The sequence below is a fragment of the Trachypithecus francoisi genome, unplaced genomic scaffold (assembly GCF_009764315.1).
Source record: "Trachypithecus francoisi isolate TF-2019V2 unplaced genomic scaffold, Tfra_2.0 Lachesis_group16, whole genome shotgun sequence".
Classification (NCBI taxonomy): Eukaryota; Metazoa; Chordata; class Mammalia; order Primates; family Cercopithecidae; genus Trachypithecus; species Trachypithecus francoisi.
The window spans coordinates 45,580,692-45,604,190 of record NW_022681461.1 but is presented as its reverse complement, the minus strand read 5'-3'; the positions used below and the strand labels follow the sequence as shown (position 1 = coordinate 45,604,190).

The following is a 23,499-nucleotide window of genomic DNA, read 5'->3' as shown; positions in this document are numbered from 1 at the left end:
GGCCTAAAAAGATGGTCAGCACAAGAAAAAAAAAGCTAAAATATTATTTCAAATATAATTTCATATTTTTATTCCTTCTCTAATCTTGTAAAAAATAAACCATGTGTAGTTAGAGTATGAGGAATTTTATCTTTGCCAAGTTCATAATTGGCATTTCTGTTGTTAAGTCCATCTACATACTCCACATCCAGTTTCCTCCATTGTTAGCATCTTATATATATACAGTGCAAATAATCCATTTTTTAAAAGGACAAGGGTCTAACTAGCTATTTCTCCAAAGAAGATACATTAATGGCTAACAAGCACAAAAAATGATATTCAACATCATCAATCATCAGAGAAATGCAAATCAAAACCACAATGAGGTACCATTTCACACCTACTACAGTGGTTATAATTTAAAAGAATGACAATAACAGCTGTTGATGAGGATCTAGAGAAACTAGAACCCTTATACCTTGCTGGTGAGAATGTAAAATGGTGCTGCCACTGTACAAAACAACCTGACAGTTCCTCAAAATGTTAACCATATAGTTACCATGTGACCCAGCAATTCCTCTCCTAGATATATAATAAAGACAACTGAAAACATATCCACACAAAAACCTGTACACGAATGTTCATGGTGGCACTATTCATTACGGCTGAAAAAGTGGAAACAACATTGTGATGGTTAATACTGAGTGTCAACTTGACTGGAGTGAAGGATGTAAAGTAATGTTCCTAGGTGTCTCTGTGAAGGTGTTGCCAAAGGAAATTAACATTTGAGTCAGTGGAGTGGGAGAGGCAGACCCACCCTCAGTCTGGGTGGGCACCATCTAGTCAGCTAATATATTATACAACAGCATGGCTAGAATAAAGCAGGCAGAAGAAAGGGGAACAAGGAGACTTGCTGAGTGTTCCAGCCTTCATCTTCCTCCGTGCTGGATGCTTCCTGCTCTGGAACATCAGACTCCAAGTTCTTTAATTTTTAGACTCTTGAACGTACACCGTGATTTATATATATACAGTACAAATAATCCATTTTTTAAAAGGACAAGGGTCTAAATAGCTATTTCTCCAAAGAAGATATACGAATGGCTAATAAGCACATAAAATGCTAAAAAGGGGCTCTCAGGCCTTCAACCACAGACTGAAGGCTGCACTGCTGGCTTAGCTAGTTTTGAGATTTTGAGACTTGGACTGACTTCCTTGCTCCTCAACATGCAGACGGCCTATTGTGGGACTTCACCTTGTGATCATGTAAGTCGCTTCTCCTAACAAACTCCCCTTTACATACACATATACATATATACTATTAGTTCTGTCCCTTTAGAGAACCCTGACAAATACAAACACAAATGTCCATCAACTGATGGACAGAGACACAAAATATATATTACATGTTACACAACAGAATATCATTCAGGCATAAAATGAATGAAGCACTAATACATGCTGCAACATGGATAAACCTTGAAAACATTATGCTAAGTGAAAGAAGTCAGTCACAAAAGACCATATATTATAGTTCCACTTGTAAGGAATGTCTAGAATAGGCAAATCTATAAAGACAGAAAGTAGTGGTTGCTTAGGGCTGAGAGGAAAGGGGAATAGGAAAGTGATGGCTAATGAGTAGAGTTTCTTATTGGGTGATGAAAATGTTCCAAAATTGATTATGGTGATGGTTGCACAATGCTGTGAATACACTAAAAACCACAGAATTGTACTCTTTAAATGGACAAATTTATAATTTGCAAATTACATCTCAATAAAGTTTTTTTTTCACTCATCGCTGTAAGAAGTTAGAGCTCAAGGCATCCACTCTTACCCCAAGTAGCCAAACAAATACCCTACCCTAGTCCTCACACAAAGGTTTATTATCTGAAGAACATAAATCTGAACCAGAAGCTGAACACAGAAATACACATGAAGAGAGAGGAAGAGGGGTGCGCCAGACCGAAACCAGGGGTATGTCTGCATACTAAACAGCATGATAACCAGATTCTTCCTCCATTTCCTTCTTCCATTTTATAACCATCAAACCTGAAACTAGCAGATACCCCTTTGTAGAAATAAAAGAAATACCATCTCCTCTTTAATGTCTAAAAGGAATGTCAAATTTAACATATCTAAATCCACACTCCTGACCTCTCCCAAACTTACTCCGCTTGTATTATTTACGAGTTCAGTAAATGGAAATGCCATTCTCTTGTCTGCTCAAGCCAAAACCTTTGGCATTATCCTTTACTCCCTCTTTTTCTCTCATAATTCAGGTCCAGTTAATCAGCAATTTCTGTGGGTTCTATCTTGCAAAAATATATCCAAATTAGACCATCTCTACTACATCATCTACTATAAGGTAGTAGTGGAGGAGACGTTCAAATTTGGATATATTTTTGCAAGACAGACCCTCCTCTGCTACTACCTTGTCTAAAACACTATAATCTGTCAACTAGATTATTTTAATAGTCTCCAAAACTGTCTTTTATAATATATTATCCAAAGAGTGTCCAGAATAATGCTTTTAAAACATAAATGAGAAAAGGCATACCACTCCTCTGCTCGAAACTTTCCAAAAGCTTTCTCAGACAAAAATCAGAGTTCTTACAATGAACTACAAAAGACCTTCCAAATTCTGCACGATCTGTCTACCATTCTATACATCCTACTAGTCTCTCTCTTGCTCATTCTATCCCAGTCACAAAGGCCTACTCGCTGTTCCTCAAATATTAAAAGTACACTTGCAACCCATGGTCTTGCACTTTCTATTCCTTCTACCTAGAATGCTCTTCCTTGGGATATCCATAAGGCTCAATCCCTTCCTTCCTTCAGGTCTCAGCTCAAATGCCACCTTATCAAGTTAGCCTTCCATGACCACCAATACAAACAGGTAACCATCCTACCCTATTACTCATTAACTCCCCTGGACGGCTTTATTATTCTTTACAGAATTATCACCAACTAACACACTACACACTGTTCTATTTAATACACGATTCCTCCTGACTGGAATGTCAGCTTCGAGAAGGAAGATGCTTTCGGCTGGGTGCAGTGGCTCACGTCTGTAATCCCACCACTTTGGGGACCAAGGCAGGCTGATCACTAGAGGCCAGGAGTTCAAGACCAGCCTGGGCAACATGGCAAAACCCTGTCCCTACTAAAAACACAAAAAATTAGCCAGGCGTGGTGGCGCACGCCTGTAATTCCACCTACTCAGGAGGCTAAAGCAGGAAAATCACTTGAACTGGAGGTCACAGTAAGCCAAGATCGCCACTGCACACCAGCCTGGGTGACAAAGCAAGACTCTGTCTCAAAAAAAAAAAAAAAAGAAGAGGCTTTTCTTTGTTCTCTGCTACACCTCTATGACCCAGAAATGTGCCCGTCACTCCAATAAATATTTACTGAATAAACGAACACTGCAGTCATAATATAGGAACAGGATAGTACAAAAATGGTAGAGAGAACAAGCTCTTAGAAATTAAAAAGAAAAAAGGAAATACTCAATTAGAAGATTAGAAAGTGAAGTCAAACAAATCTCCCAAGAAACATCAACAACAAAAAGACAAAGAGAAAGGAAAAAGTTAAGAAAAGAGTAAAATATCAATTCAGTGGTCTAACACTTGAATAATAAAAGTCTCACAAATAAAGAACAGAAAAAAAGACTGAAGAGGATATGGTGAAGAAATAACACAAGGCCGGGCGCGGTGGCTCAAGCCTGTAATCCCAGCACTTTGGGAGGCCAAGACGGGCGGATCACGAGGTCAGGAGATCGAGACCATCCTGGCTAACACGGTGAAACCCCATCTCTACTAAAAAAATACAAAAAACTAGCCGAGCGAGGTGGTGGGCGCCTGTAGTCCCAGCTACTCGGGAGGCTGAGGCAGGAGAACGGCATGAACCTGGGAGGTGGAGCTTGCAGTGAGGTGAGATCCGGCCACTGCACTCCAGCCTGGGCGACAGAGCAAGACTCCGTCTCAAAAAAAAAAGGAAATAACACAAGAGAATTCCTGAACATGAAGGACACTGAGTTTCCTGGCTAAAACAGCCAACGCGTGTCCTGCACACTGAGTAAAAAAGATCCATTCTAAGGAACATTCTTATCTCTGATGTTCTGAAATTTTACCAGTGGGAACTCTGTAGCACAAATAATTTGGTGTGTTCAAAAACATACTACAAGGAAAAAAGAAAAGACATAGATGGAGAACTTGTAGATTGAAAGAGACTAATAGACATATAGACATGTAGACCTAATTGAGATGCAGAATCAAACTGTAAACATACATAATATTTATGCCATTTATGAGATAATTTAAAATTTGAATAATTTCTGGATATTTGACTATATTCAGTAATTATCATTAAACAATTTATGTGTGATATTGATAATGCAACTTTAAATAAAGGAACCTTTATTTCTGGAAATCATAATTGTTCATAAATTGATCATTGTTGAAGCTGGTCATGGATATTAGGTTCATTATATTATTCTGTCTACTTTTACATACATTCAAAGTTTTCCATAATGAAAATATATTCTAAAAAAAAGAGGATCAAGAGCCTTTTTGGAGAGGAAGAGAGTGAGAAAAGGGTCACAAACAAAGAATACAAACCAGAATAGCATCAGGCCTCACAGTAACAACAGAAGAAAATAGACGCAAGGCCTTCAAATTCCAAGAGAAAATGACTTTCAAGTTAAAAATCTATATTCGGCCCAATTACATCTACCCTAATACTGTCAACAAAAACAAAAACAGTCAAACTTTGTAAAATATTTGAAGAGATTTATTCTTTTTTTTTTTTTTTGAGACGGAGTCTCGCTCTGTCGCCCAGGCTGGAGTGCTGTGGCCGGATCTCGGCTCACTGCAAGCTCCACCTCCCGGGTTCACGCCATTCTCCTGCCTCAGTCTCCCGAGCAGCTGGGACTACAGGCGCCCACCACCTCGCTCGGCTACTTTTTTTTTTGTATTTTTTAGTAGAGACGGGGTTTCACCGTGTTAGCCAGGATGGTCTCGATCTCCTGACCTCGTGATCCATCCGACTCGGCCTCCCAAAGTGCTGGGATTACAGGCTTGAGCCACCGCGCCCGGCCTGAAGAGATTTATTCTAAGCCAAATATGAGTGACCAATGGCCTGTGATAGCCCCAGGAAATTCTGAGAACGTGTGTCATGTATGTGTCAGGCTACAGCTTGGTTTTATATATTTTAGGGAGACATAGGACATCAATCAATACATGTAAAATGTACACTGGCTCAGTCCAGAAAGGCAGGACAACTGGAGGGGGCAGGCGGCGGGGGCCCTCTAAGTCACTGAAATAATATTTCCTCTCCTTACTAATTTAAAAAGATACCTTAATATATTAAATTGTTACATAATATCTACAACCCTACTCCTGGCTTTTCAATTCAATTTCATTAAAAGTCTGCAGCAACAGTTAATTTTAGGTATCAATATCACTAGATTAAGGAATACCTAAAGCACTGGTAAGGCACTCTTTCCATTACTTGTGGGTGTATCTGTGAGGGGTGTTTCCAGAGAAGATTGGTATCTGCACCAGTGAACTTAGTAGGGAAGATCTGCCCTCACCATAGGCAAGCACCATCCAACTGGCTGGGGGCCTGGATAGAACAAAAAAGGAGAGAAAATAATTTTCTCTCACTCTCTCTCCCCCTCTATCTTCTCACCGCTTCCTCTCTCTCCTCCTCTCTCCCTCTTTCCTCACCTCTCTCTCCCCACTCTCTCCCCTGGAGCGCAGACACCTTCCTCCTCCTGCCCTTGGACATCAGAAATCAAGGATCTCTGTCTTTGAGGCTCCAGGTCTTATACCAGTGGCACCCAAGGTTCTCAAGCCTTCTGCCTCAGGCTGAAAATTACACCATTGGCTCCCCTGGTTCTGAGTTTTTCAGACTTGAACTCAGCCATGCTACTGGCATCCTAGAGTCTCCAGCTTACAGATGGCCTGTTATGGGTTTTAGCCTCCATAACCGCACAAACCAGTTCCCTTAATAATCTCCTCCTATCTACCTATCTATCGATGCAAAAATCCTCAATAAAATACCGGCAAACGAATCCAGGAGTACATCAAAAAGCTTATCCAGCATGATCAAGTTGGCTTCATCCCTGGGATGCAAGGCTGGCTCAACATACACAAATCAATAAACGTAATCCAGCATATAAACAGAACCAAAGACAAAAACCACATGATTATCTCAAGAGATGCAGAAAAGGCCTTCGACAAAATTCAACAGCGCTTCATGCTAAAAACTCTCAATAAACTAGGTATGGATGGGACGTATCTCAAAATAATAAGAGCTATTTATGACGAACCCACAACCAATATCATACCGAGTGGGCAGAAACTGGAAGCATTCCCTTTGAAAACTGGCACAAGACAGGGATGCCCTCTCTCACCACTCCTGTTCAACCTAGTGTTGGAAGTTCTGGCTAGGGCAATCAGGCAGGACAAAGAAATAAAGGGTATCCAATTAGGGAAAAGAGGAAGTCAAATTCTCCCTGTTTGCAGATGATATGATTGTATATTTAGAAAACCCCATCGTCTCAGCCCAAAATCTCCTTAAGCGGATAAGCAACTTCAGCAAAGTCTCAGGAAACATAATCAATCTGCAAAAATCACAAGCACTCCTATACACCAATAACAGACAAACAGAGAGCCAAATTATGAGTGAACTCCTATTCACAACTGCTTCAAAGAGAATAAAATACCTAGGAATCCAACTTACAAGGGATGTGAAGGATTTCCTCAAGGAGAACTACAAACCACTGCTCAAGGAAATAAGAGAGGACATGAACAAATGGAAGAACATTCCATGCTCATGGATAGGAAGAATCAATATCATGAAAATGGTCATACTGCCCAAAGTAATCTATAGATGCCATGCTATCCCCATCAAGCTACCACTGGCTTTCTTCATAGGATTGGGAAAAACTACTTTAAATTTCATATGGAACCAACAAAAGCCCATGTAGCCAAGACAATCCTAAGCAAAAAGAACAAAGCTGGAGGTATCACGCTACCTGACTTGAAACTATACTACAAGGATACAGTAACCAAAACAGCATGGTACTGGTACCAAAACAGAGATATAGACCAATGGAACAGAATGGAGCCCTCAGAAATAATATCACACATCTACAACCATCTGATCTTTGACAAACCTGACAAAAACAAGAAATAGGGAAAGGATTTCCTATTGAATAAATGGTGCTGGGAAAACTGACTAGCCATATGCAGAAAGCTGAAACTGGATCCCTTCCTTACACCTTATACAAAAATTAATTCAAGATGGATTAAAGACTTAAATGTTAGACCTAAAATCATAAAAACCCTAGAAGAAAACCTAGGCAATACCACTCAAGACATAGGCATTGGCAAGGACTTCATGACTAAAACACAACAAGCAATGGCAACAAAAGCCAAAATTGACAAATGGGATCTAATTAAACTAAAGAGCTTCTGCACAGCAAAAGAACCTACCATCAGAGTGAACACGCAACCCACAGGATGGGAGAAAATTTTTACAATCTACTCATCTGACAAAAGGCTAATATACAGAATCTACAAAGAACTTTTAAACAAATTTACAAGAAAAAATCAAACAACCCCATCAAAAAGTGGACAAAGGATATGAACAGACACTTCTCAAAAGAAGACATTTATGCAGCCAACAGACACATGAAAAAATGCTCATCATCACTGGTCATCAGAGAAATGCAAATCAAAACCACAATGAGATACCATCTCACACCAGTTAGAATGGAGAGCATTAAAAAGTCAGGAAACAGGATGTGGAGAAATAGGAACACTTTTACACTGTTGGTGGGACTGTAAACTAGTTCAACTATTGTGGAAAACAGTGTGGCAATTCCTCAAGGATCTAGAACTAGAAATACCATTTGATCCAGCCATCCCATTACTGGGGGTATACCCAAAGGATTATAAATCATGCTACTATAAAGACACACGCACACGTATGTTTATGTGGCACTATTCACAATAGCAAAGACTTGGAACCAATCCAAATGTCCATCAATGATAGACTGGATTAAGAAAATGTGGCATATATACACCATGGAATACTATGCAGCCATAAAAAAGGATGAGTTCATACCCTTTGTAGGGACACGAATGAAGCTGGAAACCATCACTGTGAGCAAACTATCACAAGGACAGAAAACCAACCACCACATGTTCTCACTCATACGACTCATACGTGGGAATTGAACAATGAGAACACTTGGACACAGGATGGGGAACATCACACACCGGGACCTGTCGTGGGATTGGGGAAGGATAGCATTAGAAGATATACCTAATGTAAATGACAAGTTAATGGGTGCAGCACACCAACATGGCACATGTATACATATGTAACAAACCTGAACGCTGTGCACACGTACCCTAGAACTTAAAGTGTAATAAAAAAGAATGAATTAATTTTTTAAAAATTGTCATATGTTATTTTCTGCCTAGCCTCCTTATTGAATGTTTTTACTAGCGTTGATAATTTTAAAGCTGATTTTACTATTCATTTTATTTACATATCATCTAAAAATACTAGGAATCACACTTCCTTTCTCCCAAAAGTTATAATCCTTATCGCTGTTCTTAACAATGTTAGGTGACACAGTGAGTTTAGTAAGTGTTAACTCTAGCACTTTACCATTAAATACTCTTCATAAGTATTCATTTGCCTAATAAAGATTATAAATTATATTTAAGACAAAACTTCTTTATCTGTTTAAATATTTCATTTCCCACAAAGCAAAGAAAAATTTTAAAAAGATGAACTAACAAATCAATTAGATTTCTCTTAAGATTAAAGTTATTGTCAGTATCATTCACTAATAAAAATCCTATTTTTCATCTGTAAATTGATGCTCCTTTCCCAAGTAAAGTCTCATCTGAAAATCAGTCCACATAACCATACATGATTCAAACTACAAAATTAAAATGTAATATTACTTTTATCATTTAGAACCTATGTACACCAGAACTTTTCCTGCATTGCTTACTCAACCTAACAATGTAAACAATTACTCTCAAACTTCCCAAATATTTCATGAGAGTTAATTGTTCAAAAGTGAACAACAGATTTTTTTAAACTAGGGCAAAACACAAAATACTCAGATACGAAAGTTTTCAAAGAAGCCAAATATACATTATAAATAGGTACTCCTAAAATTAGTTTTATATATTATTACAGAGTAAAACTCTCCAACCTTAAATCACGGAATGGGTTTTACATACGTGTGTGTGTGTGTGTGTGTGTGTGTGTGTGTGTATGAAAGTTTGTACACATATATATTATAAAAGAATAAGAAAATGTACCTCAAATTCTTTTCTAAGGCGTTCCTCTCGTTGAGTGCTAAATTCAAGTTCACTTGTTTGTCGCCGTAAAAGGTCAGAGCAGTCCATATGTTCTGTTTCTAATTTTTCTACTTTCTTATGCATATTTTGCACAGCAGTATCTTGCTCCTGGAAAATAATTCATTTTTGCATCAATAAAGTTTATAAGCCATCAATGACTAAGAGTCACTCCAATAGAAGACAAAGAGTAACTAAATCTATGCTTCAACCATAATAATAGGTTAATTTATATAAGCAAAAGAGGCCTAGATATTTTCCATCAGTGTTTCAGAATGTCCATGTGTTTAAAAGCACTACCGAACTTTTACAGTTCAAAAACTCTGATTAATATTACAATGGAAACTCTTATAGCATATGACAAAGTTATATTAGTTTAACTGACCTCTGAAGGTATTTATATAATGCTGTAGTTCAACAATCATATATAATGCTTCCCCTTCCCATTAAAATTTGTAAATGTATATTACCCTTTGTGTAACAAGAAATTATTAACTTGAATGCCTAATAATGTTTATAATGCTTACAAGAGCTCACGGTACTTACATTACATGCTTATATTACAAGCTTTTAAAATTGCATCCACTAGATGGCTGTGTTTCATTTCCTCTTAGATTTTCGAAAAGCTTTGAAATCTTTGCTCGGCTATTGAAAAGGAAATAACTTCAGGTAGTCTTATACTAAAATCTCTCAATCCCCTTTCCCAACTAAACACAGAAATGGGAGTTGAATTTTATTGAAAAAGTTCAAACGTAAAGTTCACACATATATCAAAGGCATTCTCCACCGTAACTAATCTAGATTCATTGTTCTCATTTAAGGCCTTTAACAAAGCCCTCTTTCCCATATTTCCCTCACCAGAGTAATGTTATTCACGGACAAACACACATGAATATGTATATATGCTTCCAAGAATACCTAGCCACTCAAAAGATACAATTAGAATCTGAGTATGTTGCAAACATCAAATATAATTCCCTATCAAAGATTCTAGTTTGAAAAACACCCAGCATCCTAAGTCCACAGTGAAAAGATGAGGAAACATTTAAAACTCAACTTCTTATTTCATATCTCTACTTCTTATTTCTTTTTTTTTAACTTTTGTTTTAGGTTCAGGGGTACATATATAGGTTTGTTATACAGGTAAACTCGTGTCACAGGGATTTGTTGTACAGATTATTTCATCACCCAGGTACGCAGCCTAGTATCCAAAAGTTACTTTTTTCTGATCCTCTCCTCTTCCTTCTTCCACTCTCCACCCTCAGGTAGTATCCAGTGTGTGTTGTTTCCCCCTTTGTGTCCACATGTTCTCATTGTTTGGTTCCCACTTAGAAGTGAGAACATGTGGTATTTGGTTTTCCGTTCCTGCGTTAGTTTGCTAAGGATAATGGCCTCCAGCTCCATCCATGTTCCTGCAAAGGATATTACCTCATTCTTTTTTATGGCTGCACTGTATTTAATGGTGTATATATACCACATTTTCTTTATCTAGTCTAACACTGATACACATTTAGGTTGACTCCATGTCTTTGCTATATTTTTTTTTTTTTTTTGAGGCGGAGTCTCGCTCTGTCGTCCGGACTGGAGTGCCGTGGCCGGATCTCAGCTCACTGCAAGCTCCGCCTCCCGGGTTTACGCCATTCTCCTGCCTCAGCCTCCCGAGTAGCTGGGACTACAGGCGCCCGCCACCTCGCCCGGCTAGTTTTTGTATTTTTAGTAGAGACGGGGTTTCACTGTGTTAGCCAGGATGGTCTCGATCTCCTGACCTCGTGATCCGCCCGTCTCGGCCTCCCAAAGTGCTGGGATTACAGGCTTGAGCCACCGCGCCCGGCCGTCTTTGCTATTTTGAATAGTGCTGCAATGAACATATGCATGCCATGTGTCTTTGTGGTAGAACAATTTCTACTCCTTTGAGGATATAGTCTTTGTGGTAGAACAATTTCTACTCCTTTGAGGATACACCCAGAAATGGGATTGCTGGATCAAATGATAGTTCTGTTTTTAGTTCTTTCAGGAATTGCCACACAGTTTTCCATAATGGTTGAATGCACTTACACTCTCGCCAATAATGCATGAGTGTTCCCTTTTCTCCACAACCTTGCCAGCATCTGTTATTTTTTTGACTTTTTAATAATAGTCATTCTGACTGGTGTGAGATACCAATTCCTTATTCTTGTTCTTATGAATCCTCTTATTCATAAGATTATTATTCTATAGCAGACTATACATGAACTCTTAATAATTACTTTCTTCAGGTAATAGACTTCTTAATACAGGCATACCTTAGAAATATGGCTGGTTCAGTTCCAGACCACTGCCGTAAAGCAATTGCAATAAAGTGAGTCACATCAATTTTTGGTTTCCAAAAAATTGCAAATAAAAGTACTGTTTGCACTCTACTGTAATCTATTAAGTGCGCAATCGCATTATATATAAAAGAAGTATTTATTTTAATTTAAAAATACTTTATTGAGGCCAGGCGCAGTGGCTCACGTCTGTAATCCCAGGACTTTGGGAGGCCAAGGTGGATGGATCACTTGAGCCCAGGAGTCCGAGACAAGCCTGGCCAACGTGGCAAAACCCCATCTCCACTAAAAATACAAAACTTAGCCAGGTGTAGTGGCGCACATCTGTAATCCCAGCTACTGCGGGAGGCTGAGGAAGGAGAATCGCTTGAACCCGGGAAGCAGAGATTGCAGTGAGTTAATACCATGCCACTGCACTCTAGCCTGGGCAACAGAGCAAGACTGTGTCTCAAAAATAAATAAATAAAATTAAAATACTTTATTGTTAAAAAAAAAAAAAAAAAAGATGCTAACCATCATCTGGCCCTTCAGGAAGTCATCATCTTTAATGGTGGAAAGTCCTAACTCAATGTTTGTTGATGACTGTTGACTGATCAGGGTGGTAGTGGCTGAAGGCTGGGCAGTCAGGGGCAGTTTCTTAAAATAAGGCAACAAAGAAGTTTGTTACATTGGTTGACTCTTTCTTCAAAAAGTTTTCTCTGTAGCATGCAATGCTGCTTGATAGCATTTTACCAACAGTAGAGCCTCTTTCAAAACTGAAATCCTATGGCTGCTTTAGCAACTAAGTTTATGTAATATTCTAAATATTTTGCTGTCATTTCAATAATGTTCACAGCATCTCCACCAGGAGGAGTTTCCATCTCAAGAAACTATTTTCTTTGGTCATCTATAAGAAGCAACTCCTCATCCATTCAAGTTTTATGAATGCATGAGATTGCAGCAATTCAGTCACATCTTCAGGCTCTGCTTCTAATTCTAGTTTTCTCACTATTTCCAACACACCTACAGTAACTTCTTCCACTGAAGTCTAAAACCCCATCGAAGTTATCCATAAGGACTGGAACCAACTTCCTCCAAACTCCTGTTAATGTTGACATTTTGACCTCCTCTCGTGAATCACAAATGGTCTTAAGGGCATCTAGAATGGCAAATCCTTTCCAGAAAATTTTCTATTTAATTTGCCTAGATCCATCAGAAGAATCACTATCTATGTCAGCTATAGCCTTATTAAATGTATGTCTTAAGTAATAAGACTTGAAAGTCAAAATTCTTCATTGATGCATGTGGGCTGCTGAATGGATGTTGTGTTACCAAGAACGAAAACAACATTAACCTCCTAATACATAACCATCAGAGTTCTTCAGTAACCAAGTACATTGTCAACAAACAATAATATTTTGAGAACAATCTTTTTTTTTCTGAGCAGCAGGTTTCAACAGTGGGCTTAAATATTCAGTTAAATATTCTGTAAAGAGATGAGTTGTCATCCGGGCTTTGTTGTCCCATTTATAGAGCACAGGCAGAGTATATGCAGCATAATTCTTAAGGGCCCTAGGGTTTGGAGAACGGTAAATGAGCACTGGCTTCAACTTAAACTCACCAGCAAGATTAGCCCCTAACAAGACAGTCATCCTGTCCTTTGAAGCATTAAAGCTGGGCACTGACTTCTCTCTAGCTCTGAAACACCGAGATGACATCTTCCAATAGAAGACTGTGTTGTCTGCAATGAAAATCGGTTGTTTAGTGTAGCCACTTTCAACAATTATTTTAGCTGGATCTTTGGGATTACTTGCTGCAGCTTCTACATCAGCAGTTGGTTTCACTTTGCACTTTTATATTATGTAGAAGTCTTCTTTCCCTAAATGTCATGAACCAATCTGTCCCAACCTCCAACTTTTTTTCTCCAAATTCCTCACCTCTCTCAGCCTTCATCAAATTGAAGAGAGTTAGGGTCTTGTTCTGAGTTACGCTTTGGCTTAAGGGAATGTTGTGGCTGGTTTGATCTATCCAGACCACTACACCTGTCTTCATGACAGCAATAAGAATGACTGGCTCTCTTATCACTTATGTGTTTACTAAAGTAGCACTTTTAATTTCCTTCAAAAACTTTTCCTTTGCATTCACAACTTGGCTGTTTGGCACAAAAGACAAAGCATTTGGCCTGTCCTGGTTTTCAACATTCCTTCCTCACTAAGCTTAATCATTTCTAGCTTTTGATTTAAAGTGAGACAGGTATGAGCCTTCCTTTCACCTGAACACTGAGAAGACATTGTAGAGTTAACTGGCCTAATTTCAATTTTGCTGTGTCTCAAGGAATAGGGAGGCCAGAGGAGAGGGAGAGAGTTGGAAGAACAGTTGGAGAGGAGTAGTGAGAACACATACATTTATAAATTAAGTTCATCACCTTATGCAGGCATGGTTCATGGTGCCCCAAAACAATTACAATAGCAGTAGCATAAAGACCACTGGTCAGGGGAGGGGCCAAGATGGCCAAATAGAAACAGCTGCAGTCTGCAGTGCCTAGCAAGACCAACGTAGAAGGTGGGTGATTTCTGCATTTCTAACCGAGGTACCCAGTTCATCTCACTGGGCCCTGGTTAGGCACTGGGCGCAACCTACGCGGAACAAGCAGAAGCAGGACTGGGCGTCACTTCACCCTGGAAGTGCAAGGATCCAGGGAACTTCTCCCCTAGGGGAAGTGGTGAGGGACTGTGCTACCTGCCCTGAGTACTATGCTTTTCCCATGGATTTTTGCAATCCGCAGATCAGAATATTCCCTCGTGAGCCTACACCACCAGGGCCCTGGGTTTCAAGCACAAAACTGGGCAGCTGTTTGGGCAGACACCAAGCTACAGGAGTTTTTTCGTACTCCAGTGGCACCTGGAACTCCAGCGAGAAAGAACCAAGAAAGCACAAAAATGCTGACAATTCCAAAAGCCAGAATGACTTTTCTCCTCCAAATGATCACAACACCTCTTCAGCAAGGGCGCAAAACTGGACAGAGAATGGGATTGAGGAAGTGACAGAAGTAGGTTTCAGAAGGTGGGTAATAACAAACTCCTCTGAGCTAAAGGAGCATGTTCTAACAATGCAAAGAAGCTAAGAACTTCTGATAAAAGGTTATTACAGGAACTGCTAACTAGAATAACCAGTATAGAGAGGAACATAAATTCCATGTGACATGCCTGCTCCCCCTTTGCCTTCCACCATGATTGTAACCTTCCTGAGGCCTCCCCAGAAGCCGAGCAGATGTTAGCACCATGCTTCCTGTAAAGCATGCAGAATGATGAGCCAATTAATTAAATCTCTTTTCTTATAAATTACCTAGTCTCAAGTATTTCTTCATAGCAACGTAAGAACGGCCAAATACAAATAGTATTATGAACAACCTTATGTAATATTTTTTCCTAAGAGTACTTTTATATATGAAAGCACTTTTAAGAACATTATGCACTATACTACACAAGTATAAAAAAACTATTACTGTATATGATAGGTCCTCCTCCTTCAATCACTCAATAGCACCAGTATTAATTCAGTCACTGTTAAATTACATGCCTTCTTAAATTACAAATACACAACCTCCAACTTACACTCATTCACTTAGATACTTGTCTACTTTAAAGTAAATAAATAGCAATTTACATGGTTAATCATAAACCAAAGAATTTGAAATAATAACAAAATACAGCCTATAACCAAAAGATGCTTATATCCTAGTTGATTGAAACTATTTTATATAGTATTTGTGAAATAAAGTAAAATAAATTGTTTAGGAAGTCTCATGAGATTTATTTATAAAAGAGAATCATAGGCCAGGCACAGTGGCTCACTCCTGAAATCCCAGCACTTTGGGAGGCCAAGGTGGGTAGATCCCTTGCACTCAACAGTTCAAGACCAGACTGGGCAACATGGCAAAACATCATCCCTAAAAAATAAACAAAAATGGCCAGGCATGGTGGCTCACAACTGTTATCCCAGCATTTGGGAGGCCAAGGCGGGCAGACCACTTGTGGTCAGGAGTTCGAGATCAACCTGGCCAGCATGGTGAAAACTTGTCTCTACTGAAAGTACAAAAAACGAGCTGGTGTGGTGGCACACACCTGTAATCCCAGCTACTTGGGAGGCTGAGGCAGGAGAATCGCTTGAACCCAGGAGGCAGAGGTTACAGTGAGCCGAGATTGTGCAACTGCACTCCAGCTTAGGTGACAGAGTAAGACTCCATCTCAAAATAATAAATAAACAAAAATTAGCCAGCGTTGTGGCACATGCCTGTGGTCCCAGCTACTTGGAGGGCTAAGATGGGAGGATCACTTGCATCTAGGAGGCAGAGACTGCAGCGAGTTGAGATCACACCACTGCACTGGGCAACAGAGTGAGACCCTGTCTCAAAAAAAAAAAAAAAAAAATCACGTGATTCCCATTTTACTGACAAATCATGTAGAAAGACAACACATAATCATTTAAATTCCATTACAATAAACAAAGAGTATGCTCACTATTCCATGTAGTTTGAATTTAATCCTTTGAAAAAAAAAAGAACCTAGAAAATCAAAGGCCAATCAGTTTGGGCTTATCATGTGTATTTTGGTGATATATTACCACTGTGACAGTTGACCTATATTTAATATTACTTACCAAATAGCTTTTATTTAAGAGTATTTCAAGATTTAGATAAAATTCTGACCTAACAATCACATTTTCAATGCAGAGGTCAGGTAGTCACTTAATATTATATGATAATTTCTATTCTATTCTTGGATACGAATACAAATATACACACAGATATAGACACATACAAACACACAAACATGTTTTCACAGGAAAAGATGTTTTCCTAAAACAGTACAGATGTTTAGGAATTCTACTCAAGAGTAGAGATACTTAGAAATTCTATATGAAGGTGGGGCGGAGCAAGATGGCCGAATAGGAACAGCTCCAGTCTCCAACTCCCAGCGCGAGCTACACAGAAGACCAGTGATTTCTGCATTTTCAACTGAGGTACTGGGGTCATCTCACTAGGGAGTGCCGGACAATCGGTGCTGGTCAGCTGCTGCAGCCTGACCAGCGAGAGCTGAAGCAGGGGGAGGCATCGCCTCACCTGGAAGCGCAAGGGGGAAGGAAATCCGTTTTCCTAGCCAGGGGAACTGAGACACACAACACCTGGAAAATCGGGTAACTCCCACCCCAATACTGCGCTTTAAGGAAACAGGCACACCAGGAGAATATATCCCACACCTGGCCGGGAGGGTCCCACGCCCACGGAGCCTCCCTCACTGCTAACACAGCAGTCTGCGGCGATCTATCCGCAAGGCAGCAGCCAGGCTGGGGGAGGGGCGCCCGCCATTGCTGAGGCTTAAGTAGGTAAACAAAGCCGCTGGGAAGCTCGAACTGGGTGGAGCTCACAGCAGCTCAAGGAAGCCTGCCTGTCTCTGTAGACTCCACCTCTGGGGACAGGGCACAGCTGAAGTCCAATAGGGGAAGCAGCGGGGGCCGGTGCAGACCCGAACGACTCTGTCTGACACCTTTGGGGAAAGCCGTGGATCTCCCAACACGGAGGTTGAGATCCGAGAATGGACAGACTGCCTGCTCAGGTGGGTCCCTGACCCCTGAGTAGCCTAGCTGGGAGACATCCCCCACTAGGGGCAGTCAGACACCCCACACCTCACAGGGTGGAGTCACCCCTGAGAGGAAACTTCCAAAGGAAGAATCAGACAGGTACACTCGCTGTTCAGCAATATTCTATCTTCGGCAACCTCTGCTGCTGATACCCAGGCAAACAGGGTCTGGAGTGGACCTCAAGCAATCTCCAACAGACCAACAGACAGTCCTTCTGACTGTCAGACGGAAAACTATCAAACAGGAAGGACACCTATACCAAAACCCCATCAGTACGTCACCATCATCAAAGACCAGAGACAGATAAAACCACAAAGATGGGGAAGAAGCAGGGCAGAAAAGCTGGAAATTCAAAAAATAAGAGTGCATCTCCCCCTGCAAAGGAGCACAGCTCATCACCAGCAACGGATCGAAGCTGGTCAGAGAATGACTTTGACGAGATGAGAGAAGAAGGCTTTAGTCCATCAAACTCCTGAGAGCTAAAGGAGGAATTACGTACCCAGCGCAAAGAAACTAAAAATCTTGAAAAAAGAGTGGAAGAATTGACAGCTAGACTAATGAATGCAGAGAAGATCATAAACGAAATGACAGAGATGAAAACCATGACACGAGAAATACGTGACAAATGCACAAGCTTCAGTAACCGACTCGATCAACTGGAAGAAAGAGTATCAGCGATTGAGGATCAAATGAATGAAATGAAGCGAGAAGAGAAACCAAAAGAAAAAAGAAAAAAGAAATGAACAAAGCCTGCAAGAAGTATGGGATTATGTAAAAAGACCAAATCTACGTCTGATTGGGGTGCCTGAAAGTGAGGGGGAAAATGGAACCAAGTTGGAAAACACTCTTCAGGATATCATCCAGGAGAACTTCCCCAACCTAGTAGGGCAGGCCAACATTCAAATTCAGGAAATACAGAGAACGCCACAAAGATACTCCTCCAGAAGAGCAACTCCAAGACACATAATTGCCAGATTCACAAAGCTGAAATGAAGGAAAAAATCTTAAGGGCAGCCAGAGAGAAAGGTCGGGTTACCCACAAAGAGAAGCCCATCAGACTAACAGCAGATCTCTCGGCAGAAACTCTACAAGCCAGAAGAGAGTGGGGGCCAATATTCAACGCTCTTAAAGAAAAGAATTTTCAACCCAGAATTTCATATCCAGCCAAACTAAGTTTCATCAGTGAAGGAGAAATAAAAACCTTCACAGATAAGCAAATGCTTAGAGATTTTGTCACCACCAGGCCTGCCTTACAAGAGACCCTGAAGGAAGCCCTAAACATGGAAAGGAACAACCGGTACCAGCCATTGCAAAAACATGCCAAAATGTAAAGACCATCGAGGCTAGGAAGAAACTGCATCAACAAACGAGCAAAATAACCAGTTAATATCATAATGACAGGATCAAGGTCACACACAACAATATTAACCTTAAATATAAATGGACTAAATGCTCCAATTAAAAGACACAGACTGGCAAACTGGATAAAGAGTCAAGACCCATCAGTCTGCTGTATTCAGGAGACCCATCTCACATGCAGAGACATACATAGGCTCAAAATAAGGGATGGAGGAAGATCTACCAAGAAAATGGAGAACAAAAAAAGCAGGGGTTGCAATCCTAGTCTCTGATAAAACAGACTTTAAACCATCAAAGATCAAAAGAGACAAAGAAGGCCATTACATAATGGTAAAGGGATCAATTCAACAGGAAGAGCTAACTCTCCTAAATATATATGCACCCAATACAGGAGCACCCAGATTCATAAAGCAAGTCCTTAGAGACTTACAAAGAGACTTAGACTCCCATACAATAATAATGGGAGACTTCAACACTCCACTGTCAATATTAGACAGATCAACGAGACAGAAAGTTAACAAGGATATCCAGGAATTGAACTCATCTCTGCACCAAGCGGACCTAATAGACATCTATAGAACTCTCCACCCCAAATCAACAGAATATACATTCTTCTCAGCACCACATCGCACTTATTCCAAAATTGACCACATAATTGGAAGTAAAGCACTCCTCAGCAAATGTACAAGAACAGAAATTATAACAAACTGTCTCTCAGACCACAGTGCAATCAAACTAGAACTCAGGACTAAGAAACTCAATCAAAACCGCTCAACTACATGGAAACTGAACAACCTGCTCCTGAATGACTACTGGGTACATAACGAAATGAAGCAGAAATAAAGATGTTCTTTGAAACCAATGAGAACAAAGATACAACATACCAGAATCTCTGGGACACATTTAAAGCAGTGTGTAGAGAGAAATTTATAGCACTAAATGCCCACAAGAGAAAGCAGGAGAGATCTAAAATTGACACTCTAACATCACAATTAAAAGAACTAGAGAGGCAAGAGCAAACACATTCAAAAGCTAGCAGAAGGCAAGAAATAACTAAGATCAGAGCAGAACTGAAGGAGATAGAGACACAAAAACCCTCCAAAAAATCAATGAATCCAGGAGTTGGTTTTTTGAAAAGATAAACAAAATTGACAGACTGCTAGCAAGACTAATAAAGAAGAAAAGAGAGAGGAATCAAATAGACGCAATAAAAAATGATAAAGGGGATATCACCACCGACCCCACAGAAATACAAACAACCATCAGAGAATACTATAAATGCCTCTACGCAAATCGACTAGAAAATCTAGAAGAAATGGATAATTTCCTGGACACTTACACTCTCCCAAGACTAAACCAGGAAGAAGTTGAATCCCTGAATAGACCAATAGCAGGCTCTGAAATTGAGGCAACAATTAATAGCCTACCCACCAAAAAAAGTCCAGGACCAGATGGATTCACAGCTGAATTCTACCAGAGGTACAAGGAGGAGCTGGTACCACTCCTTCTGAAACTATTCCAATCAATAGAAAAAGAGGGAATCCTCCCTAACTCATTTTATGAGGCCAACATCATCCTGATACCAAAGCCTGGCAGAGACACAACAAAAAAAGAGATTTTAGACCAATATCCCTGATGAACATCGATGCAAAAATCCTCAATAAAATACTGGCAAACCGGATTCAGCAGCACATCAAAAAGCTTATCCACCAGATCAAGTGGGCTTCATCCCTGGGATGCAAGGCTGGTTCAACATTCGCAAATCAATAAACGTAATCCAGCATATAAACAGAACCAAAGACAAGAACCACATGATTATCTCAATAGATGCAGAAAAGGCTTTTGACAAAATTCAACAGCCCTTTATGCTAAAAACGCTCAATAAATTCGGTATTGATGGAACGTACCTCAAAATAATAAGAGCTATTTATGACAAACCCACAGCTAATATCATACTGAATGGGCAAAAACTGGAAAATTCCCTTTGAAAACTGGCACAAGACAGGGATGCCCTCTCTCACCACTCCTATTCAACAGTGTTGGAAGTTCTGGCTAGGACAATCAGGCAAGAGAAAGAAATCAAGGGTATCCAGTTAGGAAAAGAAGAAGTCAAATTGTCCCTGTTTGCAGATGACATGATTGTATATTTAGAAAACCCCATCGTCTCAGCCCAAAATCTCCTTAAGCTGATAAGCAACTTCAGCAAAGTCTCAGGATACAAAATTAATGTGCAAAAATCACAAGCATTCTTATACACCAGTAACAGACAAGCAGAGAGCCAAATCAGGAATCAACTTCCATTCACAATTGCTTCAAAGAGAATAAAATACCTAGGAATCCAACTTACAAGGGATGTAAAGGACCTCTTCAAGGAGAACTACAAACCACTGCTCAGTGAAATAAAAGAGGACACTAACAAATGGAAGAACATACCATGCTCATGGATAGGAAGAATCAATATCGTGAAAATGGCCATACTGCCCAAGGTGATTTATAGATTCAATGCCATCCCCATCAAGCTACCAATGAGTTTCTTCACAGAATTGGAAAAAACTGCTTTAAAGTTCATATGGAACCAAAAAGAGCCCGCATTGCCAAGACAATCCTAAGTCAAAAGGACAAAGCTGGAGGCGTCACGCTACCTGACTTCAAACTATACTACAAGGCTACAGTAACCAAAACAGCATGGTACTGGTACCAAAACAGAGATATAGACCAATGGAACAGAACAGAGTCCTCAGAAATAATACCACACATCTACAGCCATCTGATCTTTGACAAACCTGAGAGAAACAAGAAATGGGGAAAGGATTCCCTATTTAATAAATGGTGCTGGGAAAATTGGCTAGCCATAAGTAGAAAGCTGAAACTGGATCCTTTCCTTACCCCTTATACGAAGATTAATTCAAGATGGATTAGAGACTTAAATGTTAGACCTAATACCATAAAAACCCTAGAAGAAAATCTAGGTAGTACCATTCAGGACATAGGCATGGGCAAGGACTTCATGTCTAAAACACCAAAAGCAACGGCAGCAAAAGCCAAAATTGACAAATGGGATCTCATTAAACTAAAGAGCTTTTGCACAGCAAAAGAAACTACCATCAGAGTGAACAGGCAACCTACAGAATGGGAGAAAATTTTTGCAATCTACTCATCTGACAAAGGGCTAATATCCAGAATCTACAAAGAACTCAAACAACATACAAGAAAAAAACAAACAACCCCATCAAAAAGTGGGGAAAGGATATGAACAGACATTTCTCAAAAGAAGACATCCATACAGCCAACAGACACATGAAAAAATGCTCATCATCACTCGCCATCAGAGAAATGCAAATCAAAACCACAATGAGATACCATCTCACACCAGTTAGAATGGCAATCATTAAGAAGTCAGGAAACAACAGGTGTTGGAGAGGATGTGGAGAAATAGGAACACTTTTACACTGTTGGTGGGATTGTAAACTAGTTCAACCATTATGGAAAACAGTATGGCAATTCCTCAAGGATCTAGAACTAGATGTACCATATGACCCAGCCATCCCACTACTGGGTATATACCCAAAGGATTATAAATTACTCTACTACAAAGACACACGCACACGTATGTTTATAGCGGCACTATTCACAATAGCAAAGACTTGGAATCAACCCAAATGTCCATCTGTGACAGACTGGATTAAGAAAATGTGGCATATATATACCATGGAATACTATGCAGCCATAAAAAAGGATGAGTTTGCGTCCTTTGTAGGGACATGGATGCAGCTGGAAACCATCATTCTTAGCAAACTATCACAAGAACAGAAAACCAAACACCGCATGTTCTCACTCATAGGTGGGAACTGAACAATGAGATTATTTGGACTCGGGAAGGGGAACATCACACACTGGGGCCTATCATGGGGAGGGGGGAGGAGGGAGGGATTGCACTGGGGAGTTATACATGATATAAATGATGAATTGATGGGTGCTGACGAGTTGATGGGTACAGCACACCAACATGGCATAAGTATACATATGTAACAAACCTGCACGTTATGCACATGTACCCTAGAACTTAAAGTATAATAAAAAAAAAAAAGAAATTCTATATGAAGAAAAGTTATTACATTAATTAACTGATTACACTGAGTTAGAATTACATTGATTGATTTTCTAATGTTAAACCCACCTGACATCAGTTGTATAGTCTTTTATATTTTATCTTCTTAAAATCTTGCTACGTTTGGTTAGCTAATATTTTGTATAATATTTTTGCATATATATTAACAACTGAGATTAGCTATAATTATCTTTTCTTCTACCCTTGTCAGCTTGGTATCAATATTATGTTATCAAGATGTTTCCATTCTCTAGAAGAGTTTATATAAAACTGGAATTATTAGTTCCTTGAATGTTTCTTTTATTCATTGGTAAAACAATATGGGCCAGCAATTTTGACACCAACTCTATCTGTGTAATGATTACCATGCTATACTATTCAGCTTTCCTATTTTCTACTTCTTCTTAAGTTAGATGGAGAAGGGGGAAGGATTGTATCTAGCCAAAGAATCCTATGGTAAAGATAATGGTTGAAAAGCCTCACCCAGACACTCAAAGTTTCTAGGAAACTTTTTAGTCCTTCACTCTTAAAATAAGAAAACATGATATTTTTTAAAATTCTCCAACATGAAGATAAAATATAAATCAAATAATGGTAAAGGGGAAGTGGCAACCTAAGATAAACAGATATTTAAAAACAAGAAAACTTCAAAATATCCTCAAACAACATAAGCAGTTCCAGAACAGCAGATAAAGTGCCACCAAAAATCCTTTCCTTCATAAAAGCAACAAGAACACTGGCA

The 23,499-nt window shown here is 39.6% G+C and overlaps 1 protein-coding gene across 4 annotated transcripts in view; it reads right to left on the bottom strand.

Annotated features, from left to right (window-relative positions):
- Positions 1 to 23,499, bottom strand: part of CCDC171 (coiled-coil domain containing 171) — a 413,214-nt gene that overhangs the window by 332,677 nt on the left and 57,038 nt on the right. For all 4 annotated transcript variants that reach the window (XR_004443489.1, XM_033237405.1, XM_033237406.1 and 1 more), the window contains exon 7: positions 9,330 to 9,476. Coding sequence is in view for 3 of the 4 variants with exons in the window: in XM_033237405.1 (XP_033093296.1) it covers positions 9,330 to 9,476 (147 nt within the window). In the remaining variant the exon portion in view is untranslated. The remainder of the gene's footprint in view (positions 1 to 9,329; positions 9,477 to 23,499) is intronic.